At 44.0% G+C, this 20878-nt stretch overlaps 1 protein-coding gene across 2 annotated transcripts in view; it reads left to right on the plus strand.

Annotated features, from left to right (window-relative positions):
* The window catches only part of SLC10A7 (solute carrier family 10 member 7), a 208354-nt gene that overhangs the window by 106569 nt on the left and 80907 nt on the right, over positions 1-20878 (plus strand). Inside the window, exon 6 of one of the 2 annotated variants that reach the window (XM_080936786.1) lies at positions 8479-8612. The exons of the other annotated variant lie outside the window; for it this stretch is intronic. Within the exon in view, the coding sequence (XP_080792912.1) occupies positions 8479-8493 (15 nt within the window). The 3' untranslated portion in view covers positions 8494-8612. Of the gene's footprint in view, positions 1-8478; positions 8613-20878 lie in introns of those variants that run through there. 2 annotated transcript variants of the gene reach the window in all.

Consider the following 20878-nt stretch of genomic DNA (forward strand, 5'->3'; position numbering starts at 1 on the left):
GGATGTGGATTCCGTGCCCAGCACCCACATGACTCACAACTGTATGTCACTTCAATTCCAGGGCATCCAATATGCTCTTCTGACTTCCATGAGGACCACAGAAGCATATGGTATGCAGATACATGTACCAGCAAAAGACCCATATGCATAAATTCTAAAAATTAAAAAGAAAGTGTCATTAAGAAGTGAAAATGCCACTGTGGAAAGAAAGGAATGAGACATTGGTTTGTTTGTCATAGTGATTGTTAAACTCTTTGAAGAGGCTGTTTGTTTTTGAACAAGATCTTTCTATGTAGCCCTGACTGTCCCGGAACTCACTGCCTGCCTCTGCCTCCCAAGTGTTGGGATTGAAGGTGTGTGCCGCTGTGCCCTGGTTTCTCAATAAGTCCTTTGAGTAAAGGTGTCCAAGCCTTAAAGATTATTGAAGACTCATACCTTAAAGACTGTTCATGCAAATGTTATGTTTTTTTAAATTATATTCTTAAATTAGAGAAACAAAAAGACAACATATAAACATAAAGAATGAAGATAGCCTGGGTAGTGGCTTAACTTCTAACTGTGAATAACTTTGTGTCTTTCTGTCTCTCTTCTGCCACTTTTAGACTTTGTAGGCTATGTGTGTATGTTTAGGTTTGTGTCATATCAAAGTTCATTCCATTACTTGTTGGCAAAATAGAAGCAGAAGCTATGGAGGAAGCTGCTTACTGGCTTGCTCCTTGGCAAGCTCAACCTGCTCTTTTATCCCAGGACTAGCAGCCCAGGGAGTTGGCACAACTCACAGTGAGCTTGGTCTTCCCCACATCCAGCATCAATCAAGAAAATGCAACTCTGGCTTGCCCACAGGCTAATGTGATGCAGACATTTTCTTAGTTCAGGTTCCCTCTTGCCAAATGCCTCAGTCCTGAGTTGAGTTGATATAAAGGAGTCTAGGATAAGATGTAGTAGTCACTTCTCTGTTACTGTGATAAAATACCCCAAGAATAGCAGTGTAGAGAAGAAAGGTTTTGGTTTGGTTTATGACCAAAGGTGTCTAGAAGGATAAGATCCAAACGACAGAGAAGGCACAGCCACAGTCGGGGAAATGTGCTGTCAGGAACAGGAAGCTGACTGATCACATGTCTATCCACACACAGGAAGTGGGTTGAGGAGGCAGGAAGTGGGGCTACGGTCTAAAAACCTCAGAGCTCACCCCACAGACTGAAAGACTACCCTTCTCTTTGAATAGGATCTCATTTGGTAGTCCTGCTGGGTTCCTAACTCAGCCTCCCACACGTGCTGCCACGCCATAGGGTTATATAATCAAGTGAGTAGGCGTGCTGCTTAGGCCAGGGTTCTATCCAGTAAGTGTTAAGCCTGTGACACCAGTGTGAAGTCATGCCTCAGTGACCAGGAGAGTAATGGAACCTATCCTATGGTGATTGAGAGAATGTGCAGAAGACTATGTGGATCAAGATCCTTATGACGTGGGCTGTTTACTGTTGCTGAGAAACCACTCGGTTTCCTAGAATCACCTTGAATTACTTGCTCCTGTCTATTTGCTTTTCTAAGTCTTCTGAGTTGATGACTGAAAGCAAATGTAAAGTGGTCACTGCATGGACAGCGGTGCCTACACTCGTGACAGATGCATCTCTGCATGTCTCCGTGAGAAGACTCTACAGAGCGTGTATGGGTGGGAAGGCACTGAGGGAAGCTTCCTCGCAGTAAAGGCTCCAGCTAACCAGGCTGAAGCTAGTTATGGCTTGAGGTATAGAGAAGCTTTTGTGAGTCCAGATTGAGTTTGGGGATTTCATTGTACTCAAGCTACATACCTTCTGATGAGAAAAGCCAATATACAATGATTAACTATTGTGTGAAATTTTAAAATGATTTGATTTCAAATGCATTTGGAGTATTTTCAATCTCCCGAACTGTAGAATTTTCATTTAGAAGGAGGCATTGCTATATATTAAGAATATCTTCATACTAAGGACTTCTCAGGACATCAACAGCATCTTTCCTATCTCCTTTTACAGTAGCTACAAGGATTTCTTTTAGTAGACCATGTTAGTATCTAAAATTCTTCTGGTTGTTCACCATGACGTTGAGCAGTACCATTTGACATCAGTTTTTAAGACCCATGATCACTATTCGATGATATTCGTTCTGTGACTTCTGTAAATTCACTGACTGTTAAATGCATGCCAGTTCCCCACAGTCATCAAGGATACAGACAGGGAAATGTCCCCTACTGTTTGCCCTGTCCAGTCCCTGAAAATCTGTAAGCTATTGAGTGGAAATGTCCTAGAACCAGTAATTGCCACATGATGTTAATGTCCTGCAAATTAAGGAATGGCATAGAAAAGGATAGGACCAGTTAGAAATTGATTGCCACACCCAGACCCAGAGTAAACTGAGCCTCTCCCCAAGAGACTCAACAGCTTTTAAAAACATACCTGGGAAGGTAATTTATGTGCTCCTAAGGGCCTCTTTTATATTGCTGCTAGAATTGCACAACATGCACATACTGTGTCATGGCAAAGGAACCCACACACTTCTGCTTTTGTAAAGGTAAAATAGAACCAACACTTTGTTGGATTAGAATTCTTTAGTATCCCATGAATTTAGAAAGCCCATATGTTGGTGTCAGGAACTGGCTTTCACCTTCAAACGCAGCGATGATGTCACTCATAGTTGACAAGGACCTGAGCATCTGTTCCCATGGTGATCGTCATATATTCCATTTGGTTTACCTCCCTCTTTTACCTCCGAGCAGTTACATCAGCCCAAATGAAAGGCAGACCCTTCCTGACCTTTGCCCCTTCTCTCTCTTTCCCCCCTCTGTCTCTGCCGCCCCCTTTCCCTACAATAAACCTCTTTCATGTAGAACTTCATTGGCCTGGTGTGGTCTGTCCTGATTCAAGCCACAATTCTATCACAACACAGCAGGCCTTCTCTAAAGATGGGAAACATTTTACTTTTTCTTCTGAATTTTGAAATTATTATTTGAAGGTAATGGTAGATAAACTGTTAATGCATAAGTGTTTCTTAAAGAGATATTGAAGTGCTTGCTTTTTGCAGAGGTTAGTGGCAGCTAAGTACTCTTTTTAATAAGTAGGGAGTAGAGCGTATTGCATGTCCTCTAGAGGACTGAGAGCAGAAGGCAGATCTTAGGGGCGAGCCTCCAGAATGGGCCATCCAAAGGTGGGTTTTAACCACTTCCCAAGGCTGTCTTGGGGCAAGTAGGTGGCAGAAACAGAATTTGCTCCTTTAGGGGAAGGGAAAAGGAGACCTTGCTTCCCTGAAGATGGACGGCTCCTCTTTGGGCAAAAAGTGGCATTGACTGGTTGCAGAGTCTGCAAATCTGCTTGTCTCCAGTGAGGATCTTTCTCTGCTGGGTAGACGGGTACAAACTGAGGAGTCTTGGGATGAGTTCTCTGCAATCTCTGCCTATCCTGGGAGAGGGAGGGAGTGACTAATTGCTACATCCCTTAACAGTAATTGAGTCGGATTAAGGGCGGAAATGAGCGATTAACCTTGAGCCTCCTCCTGACACTGCAAGTGGCCCTGCTAGAGTAGGTTTCTGGTGCCTTGATGGTTCAATTGCACTGATGACCACATAGCTCATAATTAACTCTGGGCACCGTGTTTCCGCCCTAACTGTCAGATGCTTGTTGCTCTGTTGACATCATTCCAGGAGTGGGAGTTTTCCACGGCCAACAGCCAGAGGCACATCTACTCAGAAGCTAATGAAGGGCTATCATTTGCACAGGCCCCTTGCTATTTCCTGGAACTAATTTTGAACCACCAGAATGTGTGCCTTTTACTTCCTACAGAAGAACCAGGTTCTCACTGTGTGGCAAAATTTTCACTACCAATAATCAGTCTGGAAGACTGAGAATTGTGGTAAACTGTGGGCAGGACTTCTTTACTGAGAGATTGGAACTGTTTGCATTTAGCAAGTGCTCCGGTCGGTACCTGTGTAGCCTCTCTATTCTCTGAGATTATGGAAATTGAAATTAACAATGCTACGTTTATACTTTTGTAAGTAAATATTTTCTTTCTTCCTTAAAGTGTTAATAAAGTTTAAATGGGAAGGTATAAGAAAACTTCACAATATAATAATCATAATCATAATATATATTTGTGTGTACCTATACAATTGCATATAGGAGTCAGATGAATTTGCTTCAAAGCGTGTTTCCTCCGTTCTGCACTAAGTTGATCTTCATGTGGCCTTCTTCACCAAACTTAGTGTCTTGTGTGTGGCAGGTACATAGATCTGCAGAGCTGAAGCTAAGTACATGTGGTGAATAGGGTTATTTTTTAAACTAAAAAAGAAATATTGGCAGTTTGAAAAAAAAGCAAAATATATTACCTAAGATGATGCTTTATACATTGATGCTGAGTAGCCTTTATGAGACAAAGTTCTCAGTTTAACCAGAATTTCTGTAATCATCTTGTAAGTATGTGCCACAGGTCTACTGGCACAGCGTGACTTGTGTACTGCAAACATGGTTAACTTAGCCTGCGTGTGAGCCTCTGTGGAGGAGTCACACACTCAAAAGAAAGGTATCTCCCCTTATGTTTTCACTGTAGTTGGGTTTCTTCCTTTTGATAGGGTTGTAGGTTGGCTCATAGGAATGTGAACTAATAAATGTTGGGTTCAAGTAAATCTTTTCTGCTCAATTGTACAGTTAGTGCTGTACTCTATCTGAAGCTAGTCCTTTTTAGGGGGCTTCTTTCCCAGTGCTTTTTAAGAAACAGGAAGTCAGCTGTCTTTTGCTTGGTCTCTCGTGGTCTCTTCCCTCCCCCCCAGTACTGAGACACTGACAGCTGTTTGGCAAGCAGCTAAAGTGTAGCATGTTCACTGAGTGAACTTTGAACTGTATAGTCTGTCAAGAGCCCAGCCACACTGAATCTATGAAGAACTCCACAGTCCTCAGCTAGGATCATAGATTGGACCTGAAACTCAGTTGGTACAGGGCTAAGAAGCAGCCAGCAGAGTGGAGGCTCCCATTGCTGCACCCTTTGGAAAGAGTAATAGATACAGAAATGGATGTTGTAGGGTAGACACAGGACTCCACACTAGCTCCGACTTTGAATTACTTGTTCCTTTCAGCTAAACGTCTCTCCAGTTTGGAACTTTTGTCTTCAGGAAGCTAAATTCCTCACTTCTCCAAGTTTCTCAATTATTCAGCCTCACAGGCAATTAAATGAGAGAATATTTCTTTCTTTTTAAAAATTACATTTTCCTTTCCTCTCTCCACCCCACTCTTAATTCTCTTTCAAATTCATGACTTCATTTTTCATTAATTGTTACTTGTGTCTATGTATGTATTTATATATTTCTAAATTCACTTTAAGCTAATTATTTTAGAATTGAACACATTGCATTCTATCATCCACAACAGTTACAGAACTAAGATGGTAGCTTTTCTGTTGGCGGTCTAATCTCCCAAGGATATGTTTGTGACAGTGATTGTTCCAAGGCTCCTGATAGATTTGCTTCAATAAACAATCTTATGCCTGCACTAAAGACTTACCTCTGATTAGAGTAAGGGATAAGTAATTGCTGGGGAAAACATCACCCTCTATAAACCAATGGGTATGGACTGTTTGGGGCTGTTGGACAGCATATATCTGAACACCTAGGGCCTTGATGGTTTGGTGAGTGTGGCCATAAAAATGGAATAATTTGGGCTCTATCCATAAGCTCTGCAATTCTGTTGGGCCAGATCAGACAGTCTCCACAGGAAGCAGACATTGAGGTCAGAAGTTGGGTCAAAGCCTTTTAATTGTGAGCCTCCGCTCTGCCTCTGGGCTTAGGTCAATAACCTCAGAAACTCTGATGTAGGCTAGAAAGGGTATATTATGGGGGCTCAGGTGGTCGACTGGACTGTTCTAATGCTCCATTGTGAGTTGTAGATTATCTGCTTTGCAGATTATCTGATCTTTCATCATCGGCCTTCCCACTGGGCTTTGGTTGCCAGGCCAGACGGACATAGTCAGTTGGGTACGGTGAGCTCTGCACTTCCTTCACAGATCCAGATGCCAGTCAGCCACAGCTGCTTGGCGTGATGACGTAGGTCTTTTTGAAGGTATTTTCTCAGCCTTACTCTGTATTCTCTGTAGTTGACTAAACCTTATTTTATCCTCATCTCTAAGAAATCTGTAAGCTGGAAATTAAATGTCATAAAACCTGTGCAAAATGAAACTGGCCAGAACACCATTGCTTTGTCCCTTCTCTCTGGCATAGTGTAGCACTGCTAAGCGCATGAGTGTCTCTGGGGACCCCTGAAGCCCCAGCCCAGGCTGTCCTTTGGCACTTGGTCATTGGTGCTCATCTCTGTGCGTCACAGTGCCTGGAGACCAGAGTGTTTGTGTCATTTGCTCATAAACAAAGAGAGAAAAGAAGGAATAATGGGACAGAGGAAAGAGACTGCTGACCTCTGTGGTTAAGTGAGGGGTGTCCCTAATAAATTATTGATTACTAGTTTCTTTTCTTTTGGCATAAAAAACATATCCTTCTACCTTATTGCCAAAAATGAAAGCCACACACCACTGAATATTGATCATTGGTCTTAGCCTGGATCCTGCTTTCCTTCCAAGTACTGGCTCCCTTCTGCTCTCTTCCCCGAGTTGAGTAAGTTCATGGATGCCCTACCACAGTGGTTCTCATTGGTCCTGACGCTGCAACCCTTTTTTATACAGTTCCTCATGATGTGCAACCCGGGTTAGTGAGCAACAGAATTTCACTTTGGGAACCCAGGACCTGCCTTATCCTCAGCAAACCACTAAAGAGGCTTCCTATTAATTACACTGCAGTGAGAACCTGTGACTGAGGCCTGTTGGGCTTAGCTGCTTTTAAATATACCCCACACAGCTCACACTTCCATTTATTTTCTCATGACGCTCCCTTTAGTATGAATCCCTTGGTTCCCAACCTCTTCTAAAATTCTCCTCAGCCCTGGAAGCCAATGTCAGTTCTGTTCCTGTGGCCCCTTCCATTACATTATTCGCTCTCCATTTGGACCAACCAGATGGTTCCTGGCTCGGACTACAAGGAACAGAAAAGACTAAAACTTCTTTTTTTCCTAAAGATTTTATTCATTTATGTTATGTATATGAGGACACTGTAGCTGTCTTCAGACACGCTGGAAGAGGGCATCAGATCTCATTAAAGATGGTTGTTAGCCACCATGTGGTTGCTGGGAATTGAACTCAGGACCTCTGGAAGAGCAGTCAGTACTCTTAACCTCTGAGCCATCTCTCCAGCCCACCCTAATACTTCTTAAGCATTTGCCAAAGGTACCCTGTAAGATCAAAAGCAACACTTCTGTGATACAAGTAAGTAAAATGAAATTCAGGATTGTGGCAGCAGGGCCCAGAGAGGTGGCTTATTGACACCTGTAGAAGGCCTAGGTTCAGTTCCCAGCACATACATGGCTCACAACATCTATAACTTCAGTTCCAGAACGTCCCATGTGCCTTCCCACCGCCACAGTCAACACTCACAGAGAGAAAATAAATGTAAGAAAAATTTAATGTGATGGCTAGTTAACTTGTGATATCAAAGGTTATCACAGGTTTGATGGTTACCTAGGATATCAATCTCTGGCCACAACCTTGAGGAAGTTTCTAGATTTGGTTAATTGAGGTAGGCAGACTTATCATAAATGTGAATGGCTGGACTGAACCAAACTGAATTTCTATTCCATGGGCCGGGCTGAATTATAATGTGGAAGTGAGCTTGGAGCTAAACACCACCATCTGTCTCTCTGGAAAGGGAGGTAGGAGCGAAACAGCGGGATTCTGAGACAGAGTCTGTGGACACGAGAGTCCTGGGTCCTTGCTGTGCCTCCCTGGCCTTGCAGGGAGAACACGGACAGTTCTGAACTGACCTCTAGTGCCTGGGAGAGCAGCGCAGGGACTAGCGCCCTTTAGAAACAGAAGCTGACAGTGGTCAGTGCAGCATGGTAGGAACAGATAGACCAGTAGGACAGACAGCACATTGGTTTGCTCTGGTTCCTAAGCAGGAGAAAGTGAGGAGGGAACAGTGGCCCTGTGTGAGACGTGGCAAAGTCAGTGTATTGTTGTTTTCCTGGCGTGGTTTCCTCTTTACTGGATACAGAACAGAATGGCCAATCTGTTCTAGCCTTAAAAGGCGTTACTTTGATTCTTAGAGCAAGCCTCTTGGGAGCATGCCGGTTGTGACTGTAAATCTACAGTGGCAAATTGTGTTAATTTGACTGAGGAGAAATGCTAACCACATTATATCAAATAACTGCCAGAAATAATTCTCCACCATGCACTGTGACTTTATTTTAATTGATTTTTTTTTTTTTTTTACTTTTGGCTTCTGTGATTTTTGTTTATTTTGACACATATTTATTAAACATATGAAGAAAATTGTTTTGCAGATTACTTTTAGGCCTTTATCTTAGTTAAATTGGGTGGGCTAACCTGTTTTTCAGAGTTGCAGTCGTGTTTCCTTTTCAGACTCCATGCCCCTGATGATGGATGCCAAGCGTGTGGACCCATCCCTGGCACAGCCTGACCTTCCCAGCCGTCCCAACAGTTACACCATGTGCTTAGCAATATCGTTGGCTGTTTCTAAAGATCTGAAAGTGAACACTGAATTTGATTGATTGCTGTGAGATACACTCGTATTAGGACTCCTAAGCTATGCTGTGGAAGAAATCATTCCCTGTAACATCAAAGACAATGCTGCCCACATTACTCATTTTAGGCTCTGTCACTTCTCAGGCCTTGGGAGTAAGCCTCCCTAGTCTGCTTGCTGCATAACCCTCTCCGTGTATGACCTCGAGCTGGACGTTCATGGAGACAGCATTCTGACAGGAGAATTGGTCTGTCAGAATTGCCAATAAGGACGTATTCCGTGAAGGCTGGGGAGGTGGCTCAGTAGATGAAGACTTGTCACACAACTGTGAGGACTGGACCCCAGCTCTGCATCATAAAGGCTCAGCAGATGGAAAAGCCCACCAGTCACCCTCTTAAATGAGAGGATGGGTTGATCAGTGAGCTCTTGGTTCAGAAGATACCCTGCCTCAAGCAGACACAGTGGGGAGTGGTCAAGGAAGACCCAGTGTTAACCTCTGGCCTCCACATGCACACACCTGAACACATATGAACATGCATACACACCTGTAAAAGTAGACACTGAAGATAATCTCATTTTCTTTATCCCCTGTGTTTGTCTTGGTTACAGATGTTTAAAAGTAAAACTGTTCTCTTATTTCAGATGTCTGTCCAAAGAAGAGAGCACCAACAATAGTAATGATAATTAAAAAAGTCAGACAACATTTTTAATGTAAATGCTGTAGTATGTAATTGTCATATACAAATGTTAATGCTGAAAGGTAAAACTGTTTTCCTATGACACCCAGGAAACCAAAGGACAAAGATGTCAGTGAGCTTGGCTTACAGGCAGCACTGAGTGGTAGGCACGATTTAAAACTCCAGTGTCTGCGTCCCTGATATGAAGGATGTGTGAAGATGCGGTTCACAGTGGCTGGCTTTCTCATTTTGATGTTACAAATAATGCCTAGTCTTCTAGGAGGCTGGCTAGTGCGTGGTAACCCCTGCAAGGTGCTCCAGGTGTTTAGGAGCAAAGGAAGATATTCTATGCAGAGTACCCTTTAAAATAACTTCTCCATTTCCTTAGAGCTGAGTTGCCTAGCAAGACCTAGCCAGCTCTGAGCCAGTACCTGCAGTTCTTTGGTTGTCCTAAGGTCTTGCCTTGTGCATGTGACGGGGAGTTCTTTCTCGTTGACTACAGCTTCCTTCCTATTTAGTGTTAATATTAGAACATTTGGACAAACTCTGCATTTGTAGAATTTCACCCACAACATTAACTGAATACACCACCAATTTAGCATGGCTGCTTTCAGGAAGGATGGAGGAAGAAGTGGGTACATCGTGTGTTCCTTTACAGCTCTGCTCTTGTCGAGTTTGAGGCTGGACAGAACTGTTCTTTGTTTTCTTCACACAGTCATGTCGTCTTTGTAAAAAGAGTGACTTGCATTTCAGCCTTGAAGACTGGGGTGGATTCTTTTCACCTGAGTGATCGCCAGCAGCTTTGAAGATTTCTAGCAGCAGTGTCCTGATTAAGGGACACTGTCACAGCACCACTGACAGAGCATTTGTACCTCTAAGCTTTCAAACTCCTCCTCAGCTGTCAACACTTGGGCGCTGTCTGGAACCACGTCCTCTCACGCTGTGTGCTGCCTGCAGCTCGCCGGAAGCTCTACTTTGACTAAAAGGGCCGGTTTCTCGTCTCTAACCCTTGTTCTCCTTTAGTTTTAAAACCTGCTTAAAGTCCTCCTTTTGTTCTGAAAAGTACACACACATTTGTCATCTCTTAAACCATTCTGATGTTGAGGTAAGGGACTCCAAAGAAATGCTAGACATCTTAATGAATAATTAATTAGAAAGGACCCTGGCTCTGATAATTGTGGGCTATGGCATGACAAATACCAAATCAGAACTTCCTAGATCTCTCCCAAACCTGGCTTAAGTCCTGAATATGAAAAGCAGTGGTCTGAAGTGAAATTAAAAAGGATTTATGAGTGTGAGTGTGTGTGTGTGTGTGTGTGTGTGTATGAGAGAGAGAGAGAGAGAGAGAGAGAGAAAGAGAGAGAGAGAGAGAGAGAGTGTGTGTTTATGTGTGTGTGAGAGAGTGCATGTGTGAGTGTGTATGTGTTTTACTGGGATAGGGTTTTAGATTATTTTTGTCATTTACAGTAGTTCTTTGGTTGACATTTCATTTATTAATGGCTATGCAGTTTGGTTATTGTTTTAATATTTTAAAGACTGATGACCTGAAGCCACTTTGTGGATATTTATCAGACATAATTGTAAGGTAGATTATTAGAGCTTAGCCTCAGGAACCAGTGAGCAAAGCCAAGACTGCATGATAAAACCCTGGCTTCTCTAGTAGACCACCCTATGACCTCACAGTAATGGGGAGGGCTCTGACTAATTTGTACTCTAAATGTTCTTTTTCAAGGAAGGCTGGAGCCTCAAATTTCATTACATGAAAAACATTACAAATAGTCTTAAAATAGAGCTGCTGCCCTTGTCCCCACTGAGAAGCACTTCACAAACAATTGGGGCCTTGTGGACCTGAGCTATCTAATCTATAAGTAGCCACATGTGTCTAATTAAATTTAAATTTAAATTAATTTAAAAATCAAATGAAATTGAAAATTTGCTTCTCTTTTTGCAATGGGCACCTTTCAGTGCTTAATAGCTGCATTCAGCAATGGCTGTTGTGTCAGATGCATCCAGTGACAGAACACTCTATTACTGAGCGTCTGGCTTGGCAGCACCGTGTAAGAGAGGATGGGAAAACAATGGACATTCATTTGCTTCTTCTTGTTTCCTTGTTTCCATCGAGGGGTTTAGTGCCATTTTAAAACACCCTTTTATGGAAACAGGAGCCATAACTGTTGGAAGAATTACGAGCACCACTGCATGCTGGTGTCATCCTGATGTGGTATGTAACTGCACACAGCTGCATAAACGCATTCTCCCAAGGACCCAAGATCAACACAGCGGTGATGAATGAGCTGGGCCATGAGGAGCAAACGGTGCCTTGCTTACAAGTGAGGCCGACGCAGAAGTCATCTGAGTTTTATAAAGCGTGAGAGAGTTGTCCAGTCCAAGAACATTATCTGCAATGTTGGAATTGTTGCAACTTTGGGATTTTTGTTTGTGTCACAAAGGAAAGGCAGCACTTAGAAAATTCTGTGGGAAATAAAATGATCTCTGAGTATAGATTTTTCCCAGCTGATCCTTTTCAAAGCTGTCTTGTTTAAAAGGCAGACTGTTATTTCTTAATCATAGAAAACTCATTATGTAGATTTGTAAAACACAGAAAAGTATAGACTTGGAGGTGAGTTTGACTTAGAATCCCTTCAGTCCGCAGTTGTCACTTGTGACAGTCCACTATTTCCCAGTCCTTCGTTGTCATAGCGTTGTTGACAGAGACAGCAGTGGCACCAAAGTGTGCTTTGCAGTGTTGTGAGCTCTCTACACGTGAAGGCTTAGAGCAGCCACAGACAGCAGGGACCCTTCTCTTCCACATTTGGAGCGAAGTTTCTGAAACCAAGGGCAAAACCAGACAAATCTGTTTGTGTCAGGCCATTGTCTGACCCGGAATGACATGAGACGGCTTTCATTCAGTGTGGCTATGAACAAGATCTGCTGTGCTAGACCATGGGGTGTCCTGTGCTAGACCATGGAGTGTCCTGTGTGCTAGGCTAGACCGTGGGGTGTTCTGAGTGCTGGGCTAGACCGTGGGGTGTTCCGAGTGCTGGGCTAGACCGTGGGGTGTTCCGAGTGCTGGGCTACACCGTGGGGTGTCCTGTGTGCTGTGCTAGACCGTGGGGTGTCCTGAGTGCTGGGCTAGACCGTGGGGTGTTCCGAGGCTGGGCTAGACCGTGGAGTGCTCTCCATATCCCACTGGCACAGTCATTTGCCATACACCCTTCAGAATGTGTGATTTGAAACTCATCTGGCCCCAAGGTTTTGGAACAAGAGATGTATTATCCGCTTTTTTTTTTTTTAAGGGAGAGGGCAAACACATCTTTATTCTTTCTGTCCAAGGCTGGCCGTGAACTCTGTCTCCTCCCTCAGCACCCTGAGGTGTGCTCACAGGCATGCAGTGCAGCACAAGGAAGTGTTATTCACCTTTGGCTGCAAAGGGCAGAAGCAAGAAAGGAACTGGCCCCAAGCTCTCAAGGCCACTGGAAAAGAAATACAACCCAGAGGCAGCCTGTTCAGCTCCAGAACTGGAGTACCTGGTACATTGTTCCAGTTGGGTAAATCAACTGGAACACACACACACAGAGGCACACACACACACACACACACACACACACACACACACACACACAGGCACATATACAGACACAAGCACACATACACACAGGCACACACACAGACTGACTCTCCCTCCCTCCCTCCCTCCTCCTCCTCCTCCTCCTCTTCTTCCTCCTTCTTCTTCTCTCTCTCTCTCTCTCTCTCTCTCTCTCTCTCTCTCTCTCTCTCTCTCTCTCTCTCTCCCCTGTGACTGTCCCAGCACCATTTTGACACTTTCCATTACCCATCTAACCCTCACACCAGATTTCTGAGGCAGGTATAATTGTCTTCATCCCATAGATGAGGATAGCATGGGTCATTTCTAAGCTCATACTTGAGATATAAATACTAGAGTGAAAATTTGACCCATGGTAAATGCTCCATCTGGGCTGGAGCAAGGAAAAGCACCTGCCGCAGAAGTTGAAGGAGCAGTGGCAGCAGGAGTGCAGAGCAAACGTAGTCTCAGACCAATCAGAAGTAGAGAAAGCTTGATGACTCCTTACAAGTAGAAGTGGGGGATGGGATCAAAGATGGCTCCTGGTTTTTAGTCTGGGAGCATTTGGTAAATAGAAAAAAATATATTAGAAATTCACATCAAACCTCGTGACACAGTGAAGGAAACTCAGTGCTGTGGACAGAGGTCACAGGGGCTGCAAATTCTTCCAACATCCTGACTAGTGCTTCCTTGTTGTTTCTTTCACAAAGACACACCAAATCCAATGGCAAACACCAGGCCTAAGAAAATCTAATTATAAGAAAAATACATATTTGTGCAAACCGCCTTAGAGCACTCTACATCCATTCTGTAATGAGAAGTCTTCTGATTCCACACAGCCATACCATAGTTAAGAAACTTGCCTAGGAAGTCAGGTGTCTCATACTCTCGAGGATTGTTCCTTTAAAGAAGATGTGATATACTTAGTTTCAGGTGAATGTCTGCAGTCTGTTGAGCTTGGCTAATTTATGACAGAGCCAGTTGGGTGAGAGAAGAGCAGTATCCTCAGGAGTCATCAGGGCCCCTTCCCACTTGCTTCATAAATTCAGACACTATGTGTGAAAACAGTGTCCAGCTCCATTTCATGACAGTTAAAAATGACTCCTGACACACCTGTGAACAGGGCGAGTGCCTGCGCTCCCTTCTCAGTTACTCAGCAGACAGTGGTACCCAGGTAGTAGGAACGTCCTGTGCAAGTCAATAAACACCACACAACCTAGTGACCCATAAAAGATCCAAATACTCAATAAACATATGAAAAGAGGTTCCTTAAGATGATCAAATGGGAAAATGAGCACTAAAACTACAGTGAGCCCCAGTCAGCCAGCATGGCTAGGCCTGAGCAAGGCTGTCAGTGAGCGACATTGTTGTAGTAGAGTCTGTGGGATTCCCATGCACCGCCACCGCCACCACAGCCACCACCACAGCCATGGTGAACACAGTCTGGTGCTTTGGACACTTGTTTGTCACGTCTGCTTCTGCTAAGTGTGCTGCTTTAGGGCTTAACTGTTCCACTCTGGGAATGTGTGTATTTATAGCAGCTTTATTAATTAGCTAAAGTGGAAAACCTCATGTTCATTATTAGTGAAGGGATAAATAAATGGTACTATAATCACAAATTGAAGACAATATAGAAATGAGGGTGGGGAAGCTACTTGCCTCTCACAGAAGCACAGTTGATTCTCTGGTGTAATACCAAGGAGGGAAAACAGACACAGGTGGGTTTGTAGGTATGGTTTCCTGTATATGAATTTCAGGATCACAAAGACTCACCATCCAGAACTGTGCACTGCTGCTCAGACCCCTGTGGAATGGGGGTCCCTCAGAACAAGGCTAAGTGCACACTTGGCTCATGTCCTCTGTGTGTCTGCACGTGAGCCCCCATTCTTCCCCGAGTGAGGTAGCTTTCTTCAGATGGAGGCTGTTGACAGAGGTTAGCAGGTATGAGATGCATTATGGAACATGCTGTTTCCTTCTGTTTTAGCTTTGGAAACCTTTAATATGGATGTGCTGTACTAGAAAGTAAGCCAGCTGTGGTCAAAAAGGCAAAGGGGCTGTGGGTCAGAGAAGCCTGAGGCCAACCTGAGCTGCACAGCTGCAGACAGAAGTCGGATGTGTTAGCAGGACAGAAGTAGTACCAGAAGATCTGCTGCAGAGAGGCTGTGGGGAACAAAGTACGAGCAATTAGAAGGGAGGCATGTGCTGCCCCAGAGCCTACCCAGCTGTGCCGTGTGTGAGTGCGGGGGTCCGGTGCTGCGTGATGGAGTGGCTGGGAGGATTCCCTGGTGGTCACATCCTTCCTGGCAGGTTCCTTTCCGTTCGGAGCAACAGTCACCATTAGAGTTTTTGAAGATTGACCTAACTTATGTAAAGTACCTCTCACATGGTAGACAGGTAACTGAAAAATCTTTTCCCCATTATTGTTTTAATAAAATATGAACTTAAAAATTCATAGTAAAAGATTTTTAAAATGGTCTCAAGTCAGCTTCTGAGTTTGTAGAATGTTTAATGAGCATGAGCAGTGGGCTTCAGTGGGTCCCACTGGTCACGTGTTAGACCGTAGCTCGTGTGAGCTAAGGCTCTGTGCCACAGGTCTTCGTGTCTGAGTTAACGTATGTGAGACTTTTCATGCGCGAACTGGCATAAATCATTTGTTAAAAAATCAAGAGCTGAGAAAATCAAATATTTCAGCACTTGTGGAAGTCTGCTTTGCTAAATTATACTTTATATAAATGATCAGGAAACTCTGGCCATTTTAAATTTAAAACAATAAGAAAGTGGATTTGGTTCTCATCTGTTCCGGGCATTGTGAATGCTGTGGTGCTGGTGTTAAATATGCTTTCAGCTTTGCAAAGTGTGACTGAGGAGCGTAGCATGTGACCTAGTCTGTGTCGTAACGACAGAATGTGACTGCCCCCTCCTTAATAGTCACATCATTATCTGCCTCGAAATACGTACATGGTAGTCAGGCCATCATACAATAATTAGGCATTAAAATCCACAAAGATGACAGGACACACATTGAAGGATGTGAAGGTCCAGAAAATTTAAATGCCATTTTTATGCACTTTAGTTTTCTGTCTGTTTCTTGAAAACACAACTCATAGATGCTTAAACGCCTGTCAGATGCCCTGCAGGAGAGTGAGGACACTTATTTCACTCCAAGAGAATTATCTTTTCCAATGTTTTTCAAGTACATTTCTGTAGGTGGTGAGAGGGAACCAGAATCACATTCCATGCTTAAATACACAGTACTCCAGCTGCTGCCCCGGCTAGCCACTAGAGGAAAAGGGAGTAACTCAATTTTTGCCACAGTGTACAGAAATAAATGTATGGAAATTCCAGGGAAACTTCTGCTGTTTGGCATAGTGGAGAATTCCTTAAGATGAACTGGGATTGCATTTCTTCACATCCGTCTTCACCATCCCTGCTTTCCCACATCAGTTTGTAAACACACTTCATCATTTAGAATTGTACACACACCCCAGTTTGCCAGTCATGCTTTGGTTTGAAATAACCTGAGTGCTCCTTGTTTCGGATGCAGAGTTCATGGGATTTGGCTCAGAGGTTGGAGCTTTATTTGTCACTTTCCCTCACATGTCTGAGAAGTGAGTCCTTGTTCTAAAGTGTGCTTTTGATGAGCTAGTGTGGACCTTGTGTCTGGTTTTGACGCTTTTCTCCCTTGTTACGTTTCTGACTTTAAGAATGCTTTTAAAATCCATCTCTTACAAAAAGTCAATCTGTATATTGAAATTTTCTCTCTTCCGTAGAACTTCCTCATCTTCACCTGTGCTGGATTTTCTAAGAGTAGACACAAGGAGATGGTTTTGTTCCTCTTAAGAAAGCCCTGGCAGGCCCGTGACACTGGCTACTGCCTTAACTATACTTTTCTATACATTATTGATAGCCTGGCCCGGGAGACAGCACCAGTCCACAGCAGCGTAGATTACCATACAGCGAGGGGGGCGGGTCAGATCTCTGAATTTTCCATTTCTGAATAGAAATAACTCCTTGCTCACAAAAACTCCAGAAGGACTAAGTTTACTGTAGTAATAAATATTCTTCAGAGGACAAAGCGCTCACCAGCACCAGAGGGCCCAGTCATGCCAGCTTCATTTTTCTGTCTTACGCTCCTTCAGCATTTGGTTTTGCTGACATTTTGGCAATAACACACACATAAAAAGTTTTTGGGCCAAGGAAAGTTAAATTCCAGACAGCACTGTTGGAAGTATTCCCTATTCTAATTGCCCTTCTTAATTTAATTTATAGACACTGAATAGGCTATGAAGTAGGACTAGCTATTTTTTCACGAGTGTCTTGCATTAGATTCCTGCCAATGTTGTTTCAAGTACTCCCCACACACATACACACACTCCTGTACCCAGCAAGGAGTGCACTCCCTCATCTATCTGTCCCTGATGTTTCCACCCCACATCCCTTACGTCCCTGCCCCAGGCTGTTCCTGGCACCTCCAGCCTCTTCCTGCCTTAGCTATCCAGAGTCATTGCAGCCTAAGGTTAGCAGTCACCCCTTGCATTTCAGACTGTCCATCTGAGTGAATTTCCATTGTCCCCAGCATTTGGCCTTCTTGTTTCTTGTGCCTCCTGCTCAGGTAGAAACTAAATGTACCATGCCATGGTGTTTCCCTGACCTCTTATTATGTGTCCATTAGCACAGATGTCCTGTAATTATCGCAGAATAAAACTACAAAACCCTATGCATATGGGATTAAAATTTAACCCTAGAAATGGGAATTTTTAAGTAGATGCTAAATTGTCAGGATTGATAGTTATTCTAGACTCTTGCTTTGTTCCTGTAGTAGGATATATTCTGGTTATTAGCAGACAGCCTGTCTAGTGTGCAGGAAGCCCTGACTAAAGTCCCACGTGTGAGTCCAGCATTTGGGAGGTACGGACAGGTAGACCGTACGTCCAAAGTCTTCTTTGACTTCATGGCAAGAATTACGCACAGGTGAAAGTTGTAATTCAGACACAAAGGGAGTTTGTTAGTATTTCATGCTGAAATTTTAAACTCTTTGATTTAATTCCTTTTTCAAGATGTAATTCCACAGCCCAGAGTTTCTGCAGGTCCTTATGGTGTTCTACTGAATATTTCTGTAGGTTGATAATTTGATATAGCCAGGGGAAGCACTCTGTTTTTCTTCTGTGCTTGTCTCTCGGACTGCCCTTTACACTCAGATAGCAGAATGCACAGCTAAGAAAGCCTCCAGATAAAATCACTGTTTGTTAAGATTGTTTTTAAATACTGTTTAATTTCAGAACATATTCTACCATTTAAGCATTAAAAGCAGCGTGCTTATTAAGCCTTCAGTTTGCAAATTGCTTCTTAAAGTTTGTAAACTATTCATTGACTCTAGGAAAAATAATTTTGTATTCCAATCATATCAGTGCAGGCTAAGTCCATTGATATGATTGGAATACAAAATTATTTTTGTATATATATGTGTGTGTGTGTGTGTGTGTGTGTGTGTGTGTGTGTGTGTATGAGAAATAGACACAATGTAGAGCTGTAGGTTTGAACTTTATCAAATCCTGACTTCAAAATCACTGCTTCTGGTTGAGCAAATTAGCTACCCTCTGTGTGTAGCGGCTTCTTCGTCCGTTGATGGAGACAGTGCCTGCATCATGTCCTGGCTTGGCTCTGAACTCGGCCTACAGAGGGTATAGTGGCTTGCGAGCATGTTTAGCAAATGCTACCTGCTGAGGAGGCTGGGATTGATGGCTCCCTCGTCAAGGGCTTACTGCGCATGAGGGCTGTTTAGATCTTAGCGCTCACATACAGCTCCAGCTGTGGTAGCATACAGATGTGTTCCCAGTGCTGCCGTCTGCCGATGACCCCAGGGCTTGGTGGCTAGCTAGTCTTGCCTGGAGAGATGGCCTAGGTTAAGAGTACTTAATCCAGGTTTGATTCCCAGCACCCACATTGTGGTTCACAGTTGTCTGCAACTCCAGTTCCAGGAGATCCAGTGACCTCTTCTGGCCTGTGTGGGCTTAGCATACATACGTGACACAGGGGAAACACTTATAAACATAATTCTTTAAAAAAAAGACAGGAAGGTGGAGAGTGGTAAAGTAAGTTATCCAACATTGACCTTTCACTCCTACACACACACACACACACACACACACACACACACACACACACACAGGTGCATAGTAATCGACCCTTGATTGAGATAGTATTCTACTTTAGGTATATTTCTAAGAACAGAGAATATTAGGTGGAGGGGAAAAGAAAAAAAAAAAAGCTTGGTTCCTCATGATTTGGCCCAGGCTGGAACCAAACAAAAACGATGTTTTCATTGCTCTGCAGTAGAGATCAAACCCAGGGCCTTGTGTATAGGCAAACACTTTATCACCGAGTGGTATCCCCAGCACATGAAAGTGGTCCGTAAGTAAGTGGAAGGAAGGTCGTAAGTGTGCTGCATGCTCCTGAGAAGACACCGCACACTTGTGTATTCAGCAGGAAGACATATGGGGAAGCAGCTACCACTGAAGGAAGCCCAGGAGGGAGCGACTCAGTCAAGATTGGATCCAGCACCTCGAGCTGGCTTGTGGAGAGACCAGGGAGTGGGAGGTGGACATACGGGGTAGGGAGGAGCAGACCATGCAGATGTGGTAGCACTCCTTAATGACATTTCAGTGTGGAGGCTAGGTTGGAGTCTCCCAGAGGTTAAGACCAAGAGAAAGACAGGGAAACGGTCCATTTTGAGATACAGCATTGAACCCCAGCTGAGTGATAGCACGCACCATCGCCCACTCTAGAGCCTCTCTGTTCCCTCTTCTGCCTGGACTGCCGTGCCTGCTCCTGTAGCAAACCCAGAGCACCAAAGCACTGCAGTGTACTCACAGCCATGCCTCGTCCAAGCTCCTCCTCACTGCCCATTGTGAGAACAGGTTTGCGCCGGCTCTCAGGAGGTCAGACCTGAAAAGGATTCTAGGAAGGCCTTCCACCATTACGTGTGTTGAGGGTCAGAGAGCACATGGTTTACATGGTTTCACCTGTCTGTACTTGCCACGTTTGAAATAAAGACAGGTGAGGAGAGCACCCCCCTTGCACATGTGGAAACTTTCCTCTTGGGCTCCCTTGCTGGTGAAGCTGCTGCAGTGTCACGAGGAAGCTTCCCGAGGGAGAAGACAGGGAGAGAAGTAGGTGAGAGAGCAGGGGCCATAGGACCCTCCATTTCTCTCCGTTTATCTGCACCTGAATTCATTCAATTATCTAAAGATTCCAGATGCTTCTTAGTGTTTGTAGACACAGCTGTGTATGGTCACTACACCATTTGAGATGCCTGAAAGGATCTTTTGACCTTGGGTGCTGGGGTACAGCTGACCCCCATCCAAGCTGACTGAGTCTCTGTGTAACCTGTGACCTGCCCAGAGACTGCAGATCCGATGTTTATCTTTCAAGACCTGTAGCTAATGTAAGGGTCATCTCTATGCGCTGTCCAGAAGTTCAGGGATGACAGGACTTTGTTATTTTCCTTGGTGGCAGGAAGGCTCTCTGAAGGCCGCTGAAGCTGTTGTGTTTCGTGGCTTGCCTCTCTACCTGACAGACTTGAACATCAGCATTCCTAGGCATGGCTTTTGTCACCTCTGTTCAAAACTTTTAATCATGCTGTGTGCCTGTAATATTAAGCTCTGTCCTCACTGTTGATGAGGATAAATTTTACCCACCTAAAACTTACACTAATCATACATTGCTATCCGTTCTATATGAAGTTTAGTTCTGAGGTTTGTGAACTCTGTTACCTCCCACATCACTAGTAGCATTTGTTCTTTAAGGAGGGGTCTCTACACATGATAGAGTATGCGGACAGATGACAAGTCACTTGTACACCTTTATTTGACCTGAGTCATCTTGAGATAAACAGGGACAGGAGGGGCGAGTTGGATCAGTGAGCAGGCAGATGGCCTGTGTTTATCTGAGTTTGAATCTATTGTCCATATCTTTATCTTTTCACCTGCCACCTAATTCCTGCTTTTACCAGATGGCAGC

Source organism: Micromys minutus (assembly GCF_963924665.1).
Source record: "Micromys minutus genome assembly, chromosome: 24".
NCBI classification, from domain to species: domain Eukaryota; kingdom Metazoa; phylum Chordata; class Mammalia; order Rodentia; family Muridae; genus Micromys; species Micromys minutus.